The sequence below is a fragment of the Gavialis gangeticus genome, unplaced genomic scaffold, assembly GCF_001723915.1.
Source record: "Gavialis gangeticus isolate Ggan-Ray unplaced genomic scaffold, GavGan_comp1, whole genome shotgun sequence".
NCBI classification, from domain to species: domain Eukaryota; kingdom Metazoa; phylum Chordata; order Crocodylia; family Gavialidae; genus Gavialis; species Gavialis gangeticus.
The window spans coordinates 91859208-91869286 of NW_017728992.1; the positions used below are offsets into that span (position 1 = coordinate 91859208).

The following is a 10079-nucleotide window of genomic DNA, read 5'->3' on the forward strand; positions in this document are numbered from 1 at the left end:
TACCCTGGGGGTCTTTAAGAGGAGGCTAGATGAACACATTGTCAGGGTCGTTTAACCCTAGTACTCTTTCCTGCCATGGCAAGGGATCGGACTTAATGAACTGCTCAGGTCCCTTCTGACCCTACCAACTAAGAAACTATGAAACACTGACCTACCATACCCACACACCCCACTGCACACACTCACTTCCCAACCGTACCCCCCACATACACCCCCTTACCACCCATACACGATATACAAGAGTAAGGACGTATTTTGAGCTATTTTGCAATTGCCTTTAGAAACACTATGCAAGCACATATAAATCAGGACAAAATATTTTAAAATAAAATTAGAATAAGTTATAGTAGATGTTTTATTTTTTAGTATATGATTTATTTTTCAGTTTCAAGATAGTAGCAACTCCCGCCCTCCCAAAAGGAGTACTTCTGGGGCAAGGGGAGGAACTTCTGGTGGCAAAGGTTAGGGATTAGATGTAGGACTTCTAGTCCCAAGATAGTGACCAGGGGGCAGGGCACCCATCAACAGGTGGGGCTACCCTTGCAGCCCTTGACAGCTCACCAAAACTCGTTAAGTGGCCCTCCAACCAAAATAATTGCCCGCCACTGCCTACCTGGAAAATGTATCCAGCTAGACTTTACTGCAACACCCATCTGTGACTGTATATGGGAATATGGATCCAATTCCAGGAGAGATTTTCACAATAAATGCAAGATTTTTAAATATAATTTCAATATATTTCCTAAAATTCTTAGTACATTTTCTAATGTTAGTCCCAAGAATTCAAATCAACTACCTGACTTTCTGGCAATTTAGAGTACTGAAGATAGGGTCTTTTTACAAACATACTACTTTTGCCATAAGACTCTGCAACAGTCGTAATTGCTGTGATGGGTTTAAGAAAAGATACAGATATGGTGTCTGTACAGAGATCTTATTTAGAAGGCCAATCTCCAGCAAAATAAAGCACCAGGAAAAAAAGAGTGCACGTGACATATGTGTGCGCCAGCAGACAGAGAGACTTAGTCCTCCAAGGAGATTCTCTGGGTGCTGGGGCACATTTTAATATTCTAAAGAGGTTTGTAGCACCACAAACTGGATGCCCCTTCTCATCTGGATGTGGCCAATTAGGCCACAGAGGATAACTGTGCCTCTATTACTATTAATTTTGAGTTGAAAGTTTTTGTTTTTATAATTTGCATTACAATGCTTGTGAAAGTGAATGAAAGAGGTGAATTTTACAGGTGAATAGTTCTGAATTTTGAGCCAAATGAAAAGCATCAGAGTAAGGATAATCTCAAGCAGATTTTCAATGTTGGATTTTGTTTTCTTGCATAAAACCTCTCTGCAGAGGATGAATTTTTCTCAATCCTAGGCCCAAACCATCAAACCGAGCATGGCTGGTTACAGAAGCAGCCATGATAAATTTGGTAATTTCTAGCAACCAACATGATGTATATTTTCTAGGCATACTAGGACAAGATTTGATTTCACAAGGTGAAATAATGTGAAATGCACCAGTGTCCTTCACAAAAAAGAAAATTTAAATGTCCAGGGTTGAGTAATCTTGCTGAGTAAATCAAAAGAAACCATCTCAGATGCCCAGCTCAAGCTTTGGGCAACAGTAACCAAAACTACTTTTGTAATTGTGACATTTTACCATATTTTCTCATACCACACACCCCTCCCCCCTTCTCTCCGTGCCTTGTCTTGGGGGAAAAAAAGTTTTTCCAAAGTCATGGCTGAGAGATTTGAACATATGCAGCAGGTCACTAGCCTTAAGCAGCTCCTCAACTGCTGTTCCAGGAACAAGCTAAAGGGTTACAGTGCTCAGTCAAAAGTTACTGCTAATTTGGCAGTGGCTCTGAGAGGTTTAAAACTGTACTCTGTCCCTGCTGTGTGCTGGCCTTTGCTTGGCAGCCATTAAAGCACAGCATCTCCATGCTTCTATTGCTTCATTCTTCTATTCTGGTTAAGAAAACCATTTTCCTTGCATAAGACATGGACCCCAAGTTTGGAAATCTGATTTTGGCATTGCAAGATGTATGCGGTATGTGAGTAAATACAGTATGCTCTGCCTGTAGATACCTGGCAAAGTTATTTCCTAGCTTACTGCAGTTGGTTACTGCATCTGTTAGAAGTCCATCCAAAAGGTCAGGCCCTGAATAGCTCCAATGTCAGTAGCCACCAACTGGGTTAACCCAACCCAGTTCAAAGGGTTTTTTTCCCCTTATTTCTGGCATTTACACAAGTGATGTTATTGAGCTGGATGCTGATTAATAACATGAAGGCCTCTGTCTAAATCTCATTCAAAATGAATTCTTACATAATATACAGGCTATTCTAGTTCATCAACTAAACTAAGTGATTAAATGCACTTTTGCTTCTCTGACCAATGTCACTGGGTTCTGTCCATCAAAAAACAAGTCAGGAGAAAGCAGAATTTTGTCAGTGCTAGTTGACATGCTGCGAAAACAAGTCATTATAAGTGAATGTCACTAATGACATCTTGTCTATTCTTCCTTCTCCCACCCAGAATGAACTGTTAAGTCCAGAGAACTGCTGCAGAGCTAACAAGAATTACAGGAGAATTACTAATATTATGAACAAAAAAAAATCAAGCTGAAGTAGCTACCCACTCTTGCTTCCAGCCCAAACAATCTGCTACCTGACTGGAGTGAGTGGTATAAAATACAATAGTGACTCAGTCAAAGCGGGGTGGGAAGTAGGAGGAAAGGCTCTGGCATAAGCACTCAAAACCATTTTGGAAAAGGATTATTATTGATGGCAGTGCTCAACTCCCTTTGTCTAACATCTCCTGACTGACTAACTAGCAAATACAAGATAAAATGAAATAATTGTCTGCCAAATATGCACAGCTGTAGGCCCACCTCTGATAATCCATCTGCAGTGCAAGGCATCTGCCAACTTTTTTTTTTCATTTAGGAGGGATTTAGGAGTGGCATTTAATGCAGTCCACTAGGAAAAGAGCACCCACGGTACTTTAGAAAACCACTGAATACAAGACAATGGCAACTATTTTAGAACATAGATTCTTGGACAGTATAACTGACTGGATGTCACACCCAGTGTTTACATTGATTAATCAGTAGACTTTAATATGATACTCAGAAGAGTGATGATGAATTCAGGATGGCACTACATTGCAACCCAGCTTTGTGAAGGGCTTTCTTAAAAATAAACAATAAACTAAAATTTGTATCAATCTCCTCCTTTCTAAATCAATAAAGAAAAAGAGGAACAAATTCTGCTTTGACTTAGAACAACCCATGCAAGTTCCCTGAACATAGTGGGTTTGAATGGAGTCAGGATCAGTATAGAATTTGGTCCAATATGTTTTTCCTTTTCAGTGCCTGTTTTTGATTCCTGTTGTCTGTTTATTTTCTTCCCCTTCTTCTCATGGCAGAGGACAATAAAAGCCAGTTCTACTTGAAAGACATGGCTCCTCCAGACTATCAAACAGTTGATCTAAACTTCATAAGTTTTCAGAAGAGCAGATGATCTGCTTTGCCTGGAGCTATTTTGATAGCAATCTGAAGAATCAAGAGAAGCCCCACTATAACTATTACTAAATTGTTCTCTCAACTGTGTTGCTGGTTCTAATGCAGAACTAAGCTCAAATACCAAAGTTGTTATTACCATTACTAAAACTGGATAAAGATTTTGAACGGGACCATTTTTCACTGGGCAATGCAGTTTTATTTAAATTGATTTGTACCGTGGGAACTTGTTGACTGTGCTGATGTTTTCTTTCTTTTTTTTTTTGAATGGAGAAAAAGTAAAAAGAAATCAAAATTAGACTTTTTTGTTTCATTTAAACAATGTCAAATCAATTCACTTTGAAAGGTAAAAACATAGGCTTGATTGTTGTGTTTCAATTAATTTGTTGATATTTAGAATGAATTAAAGTACTGAATTTAATCTACTTTTCATATGTTGTTTAATACTGCCTGAAATACATTACAGTGTTTGACATTCTGAAAACAAAATGTCTAACTGGTCCCATATAAATATTTTTCAGAATGTCTGTTACATGGAAAATGTTGAAGTTTTGTCTTTTAATTCTGTATCAGAATTTAAAACAAGTTTTGAATATCTCACAGAAAAGAAATTATTTTTCCAGCCACCTGTATTCACTATATAGTCTTCCATAATATTGTCTTAAAAACAGTTCAAGACAAGAGTGACTGCTATATTGTGAAGCAGAACACCAAGCAACAAAATAAGAACATTTGAACAAAGAACATTTGAAGCTGTAGGTGTACACCTTGCTGGGGTTGTTTGACCCCAGTACTCTTTCCTGCCATGGCAGGGGGTCGGACTAGATGATCTGCTCAGGTCTCTTCCGACCCTAGAAACTATGAAACTATGAATTATGAGTTAATTAGCAGTGCTCTTCTACTTAGGAAGTCTGAAGGAGTTTCAATTGATTAAGAGGATTGCAATTTGGTGTTTTAAATTCATTTGATTATAAAGTTTCCAATCTTGGAGTACATTTTTGGTAAGTTACTTAAAAATCCAAAGCTTATCCTTCTCTTTTTTAAAATACGTAATTTAAATTTTTATGTTAAAAGTGGTTTAAAATAGCTTTAATATGAATGAAACCTGAAAAAATGCTAGGATTTTCTAGGGCAAATATGCATATCATTTAATTTTCTTTAAATGACTTGTCACTTACATTTACTCTGTTTACTTAATTTTACTATCATTTGTTCTTTTTAACCTCCATGAAGGAGCATCTTGTATAGGTAAATCCTTGCCTTCAGCAACTACTTGAAATTATTCCCAATCTTTCCACTGCATTTTTATTTGACTTTTAATTAATATGTATTAGCTGATTTTACTGCTCCCATGGCTGTTGAACACTGCTATTATTGTATATCAACCAGCTTTGGAACAAATTCTCTAAAGATTGTACTCCTAGAAACAGGGGAACTGCAAGCTAGAGAGGATTCTGCATCAGTCAGTCTCTTCTTTCCTTGTTTTTAATGTTACTGACTAATTCCCAAACTCGTTAAGGCAATAAAGGCACAATTAGGGCAAAGAAAGAATAAATCAAACAAAAAACTAAACCTTTTCAGTGTTAGACAGTTTACATCAATACATTAAAATGATGAGATGAACATGTTTAAAACCTTAAAATAATAGAACAAATGTCTTTAGCCAGCCCAACACAGCCTTAAATCCTCAAATTCAAAATAGTTTGGAGAAGCCTTGTTGAACTCTCAAGGTAATAAGCACTATGCTGAGTAGTGAATGTCACCAAGATCAGGCTCCAAGTGAATTTTACTACATCACTGGACATATTCAAGAATCACATTTAATTAAAAAAATGTTCCATTATATGAGAGAATGTATCTGCTTTCACTTCCATTAATAAAATACAAATAGCTATTCATATTAGCATGTTTAGTATTAAGCTTATGAAAGTACAAAAAATCCAGTTGTGTGATTCATTGAATAAATGCTAATGTCATAAAAGTATCACATCATACCATGGGAGTTTATTTGTGCTCTATCTAGTTTTCTGTATCACATTTATAACATTTTTACCACTCGCCTGTGAGATGGAAAATATTATTTTCATATCCTTTTTACAGATGTGGGAATCTTGTCACAGAATCAAGTTCTCACGAGCCTTGGTCTATGCCTTAATAATCAATCCCCACGGCTACCCTTTGCTTTGCCGAAACACATCTTCTGCTATCTTTAGCAGGTAAGGCAACATTGCTAGATGCCACAACTACCTCATCTCATTCGCTATGCAGTAAAGGGCAGTAAACGGTGGGACCCTTTGCAAAACATATTTTGTGATTAACTATTGATTTCTCTATCAAATAGTTTTACCACAGAAAATGTTTCTTTGTGCCCATACGCTTTCTCTGAAAACACCTAGTGACCCATGATATCTTTGCATCGTATTTATTCATGAAACAGGAGCAAAATGTATCAACAGTGGCCACCAAATCCATGCATGTTTAAACAATGCTGTATTTTTAAAAGAAAAACAGAGAGAGTAAACCTAAATAGATTCTAAAAATAGTTACTTTATATTCTGAAAATATTTTCTAAAAATTCTAGTGAGAATTATGGTGCCTACAACTGCCAATATAAAAATTAATTGTAGCAATATACTCAAAATACTCCAACACAGCACGAAGCAAAGGAAACCGTAAGAAAGTATGTATTTAATTAAAATGATATGAAATTATTGGCCATGTTGTTTCGGGTCTGTGAAACAAATTATGTCTGATTTTCACGAAGGAAGTTGTCTCACTGGCATTCACAACTCATGCACAGAACAACATGGCAGAAAGCATGGCTCTGCTGATGCACAAAGAAGTTACTTACAGGTAATAAGTGTAGGAGTGATAGCTTCTTCTGCCATGATGGTGGAAGGATTTAGGCAGTGGTGGAAAAGATGAAATGGAAGGAAAGAAAAGCCAAATATTAATGTATGAAAAATCAAGATGAACTGAAACCAGAACTGGTGACACAAATGAAAGGTAGCAAGAATGCATCTCAGGCACATCATGCAACATATTCAGAATGGACAGATGACATATCCAATCTTCATAAAACTCTAAGCAGAAACTCACTGAGATGTTAAATTATAGATGGTTTAAAACATGTCTAATAGCAAAGTAGTATATAATTAGACATGTAGTATATATAACCATACAGTAGGTACAGAAATACATAAACATTCACATGTAAGGCATAAAAATATGCTTTTATTTTACATTTTAAATGGTTTGGGAAGAGGGGAATGGCTTCCCTAATGTGTTAGCCAGAATTTTACGAATAAAAAGTTTCAGAATGCTTATAAAGTGGCCTCCCTTCCCGCCAGTGCACTATGAAGTTTTTTTGGATGTCTTCTCTTGTTGCTTTCCCTGCTTGGACATGTTAAAACGTAGCTTAGCTGACCACAGAGACTAGTAAACTAAAACATCCCCTAAAATGTATTTCCAGAAGTCCAAACTGTCAAACAGAAGCAGGGATCAGTTTTTCATTGGCTTTTCACTGCAGAAGAAAACCAAACTAACTTACTTGCCTTGTTGTCTCTGAATTGTTTTTATAAACTTGCTTATATATTTCATATGGAGGGAAATCCCATGCAAATTTCAATTAAAAGGAATAAAAACTGAAAGTGGGGCTTACTGCTGGTGCAGATGGACTCTATCCCCATTCTGTCAGCAGAAGGAAGAACTGTTCCTACTTTTTTACCGTTTTTGATTATAGAATTAGTAGGTTGTTTGGATCCCCTGCTTCTTCCTCCATACAAGTGTGGATCCAGTGATATCCCCAGCTTACCTCCACCCCAGCAGTCTCATCGTAGGTAGGGTCAGAAGGGACCTGAGCAGATCATCAAGTCCGACCCCCTGCCATGGCAGGAAAGAGTACTGGGGTCAAACAACCCCGGCGAGGTCATTATCTAGCCTCCTCTTGAAGACCCCCAGGGTAGGAGCGAGCACCACTTCCCTTGGAAGTTGATGCCAGATCCTAGCCGCCCTGACAGTGAAGTAGCACCTCCTGATATCTAGTCTGAATTTACTCTCAGTCAACTTATGGCCGTTATTCCCTGTTACTCCCGGTAGTGCTCGGGGGAACTGGGACTCTCCCATTGCCTGCTGGTTCCTCATGGCCAGTTTGTAGACAGCCACCAGATCCCCTCTCAGCCTTCTCTTGTGGAGGCTGAACAGGTTCAAGTCCCACAGCTTCTGCCTTGCTGCCCCCTGATCATGCAAGTGGCCCTCCTCTGGACCCTCTTGATGCTGTCCACATCTCTCCTGAAGTGTGGTACCCAGAACCGGACACAGTACTCCAGCTGCGGCCTGACCAGTGTCACACAGAGGGAGAGGATCACCTCCTTGGACCTGCTCATGATGCACATTCTCCTTCATGATAGCACATTCAAAGCCAGTGAGGAACACCACCTGCAGCAATGCACAGGCTCCTTAGCTCATCTGCTCTGCCTAGACCTCTTCCCTCCCCACCTTGAGCCAGAATCTTGAATGCTGGCAGATGCAGCCTGCAAAAAGGGGTGATTTTCACCCTAAATAAATTCTAACTACTGATTCTAATTGGAAAGAAGCTTACTATCCTAAACATAGCTACAAATAATGTTCAAGTGGTGGTAAGATGAAAGGCAGAAATAAACTATACACGTATTTGCAATTTTTACAACACATACATACATCTCTTTAACTATGGGAAAAACCATGTAAACAGGCCTTGCAAAGGATGCTAACTATGTTAACTTGCCTCTAGCTACATGCTGCAGGCACTTTTCTCTTTGAAAACTAGGCTTTCATCAAATTTTCTCTCATCTTCTTTGTTTGAGGATGCCTTTAGAAATATTTCTCAATTTTTACTCCCTTTTTTCTGATTCTATCAGTATTGTTTAAACACAAGAAGCCAAGTACTGAATATTTAATCACATGTGGCATACTTGCTAAACGCACACCTGTTAAAATTCAGTTTAAAATGAGAGCTAAGAATAGAGTAGCAGGAAGGCTGTGGATACAATCATGCATTTCTTCCTCGGGTACATCTCCTAATATATTTGGTGCCTGAATAAGAAGGGCGAGACTGGGCCTTATCAAAATAGTTCTGTTTACCCATATTGCAATGGCAGAGGGGTGTTTTGTATGTGGTGTAATCATAATTACCCCTTTTTTCTCTTTTAAAAAATTACTCATTTTTGGTTCTCATTTAGAATCTCATGATACTGCAAACCCTATTCCTTGCCATATGTTGCCATGACAGGGATTTAATGTAATTAGTACAAATGTTCCCATACTTCTAAAAGATGCATAGTAATTTTAGAAACAACAATAAATATAATTAATCAGTGAAGCACTGCTGGTACTTCCATACAAAATTCTGCCAAACATGTTATTGAGATAAATTATTCTGTACAGGAAATAGTTGAAAATTCAGGTGCTTTAATTTGTGTGAATACATCAAATTACGATTTGATAAAATAGGAGAAAAATTAAATGTCTCAAGCTCAGGTAATTTTTATATTAAGTTCTTATAATACAATCTTGAGGTTTTACACATGACTATCCTTGAAAATTAGATGCTGTTGCTTTTTTTATTCCAAGTAACATGAAGCATCAAATAGGGAAAACACCCAGAAACCTTAAAGAAACAAAACACTTAGACTTATGAAAACATTAATGGTGCCCAACCTTTTGGTTCCCCAGGCCAGAGGAGTGGTGTGCGGCCAGATCCCTTGCTGGGTCATGCATGGGATTGGGCCCCGCATGTCCAGATCAGGCCCCCTTTCACCCTAGCCCAGCCCCGTGCTACACTGGCTTGGCCCTATGCACCCGGATTGGACCTTGTGTACCCCAGCCCAAACCCGCACACCGTGGCCAACCCAGTGATGCATGGATCAAGCCCTGTACTGCCATGGCCCTGCGAGTCTAATCTAGTGTGCAGGGTCATGCTGCCTCATCCACAGGTCCAGAAATTTGACTGGAGGGTAATAGCAATAAATGCTGCCACTTTTTGGAGCCTGTGGGGAGTCTGGTGGGCTAGATGGCATAACTCCAAGTGCCAGATCTGGCCCGCAGATTGCTGGCTGAGTGCTCCATTTTGAAGCAATTCCTTAGATATTTGCACCCTCCAGCAAAGCACAGTAGGGGACTGCTTGGCCCTCTATCTTCCCATGGCAGGGGTAGGGAGTGCAGGTGAACTCCCCTGTCCTCAGGCGTATCAGGAGACTGAAAGAGGACAAACATGCAGGAAGCTGGAATGCACAGCGACTACATAGTTTCATAGTTTCATAGATTCTAGGGTTGGAAGGGACCTGAGCAGATCATCTAGTCCGACCCCCTGCCATGGCAGGAAGAGCACTGGGGTCAAATGACCCCAATAAGGTGGTCATCCAACCTCCTCTTAAAAACCCCCAGGGTGGGAGCCTGCACCACCTCACTTGGAAGCTGGTTCCAGACCCTAGCCGCCCTCACCGTGAAGTAGCGCCTCCTGATGTCCAACTTAAACCTTCCCTCCGCCAGCTTGTGACCATTGTTCCTGGTCACTCCTTG

At 39.3% G+C, this 10079-nt stretch overlaps 1 protein-coding gene across 6 annotated transcripts in view; it reads right to left on the bottom strand.

Annotated features, from left to right (window-relative positions):
* Nucleotides 1–10079, bottom strand: part of PTPRM (protein tyrosine phosphatase, receptor type M) — a 939848-nt gene that overhangs the window by 270036 nt on the left and 659733 nt on the right. For 3 of the 6 annotated variants that reach the window (XM_019525577.1, XM_019525560.1, XM_019525584.1), the window contains exon 16: nt 6373–6402. The exons of the other annotated variants lie outside the window; for them this stretch is intronic. In XM_019525577.1, the coding sequence (XP_019381122.1) occupies nt 6373–6402 (30 nt within the window). The remainder of the gene's footprint in view (nt 1–6372; nt 6403–10079) is intronic. 6 annotated transcript variants of the gene reach the window in all.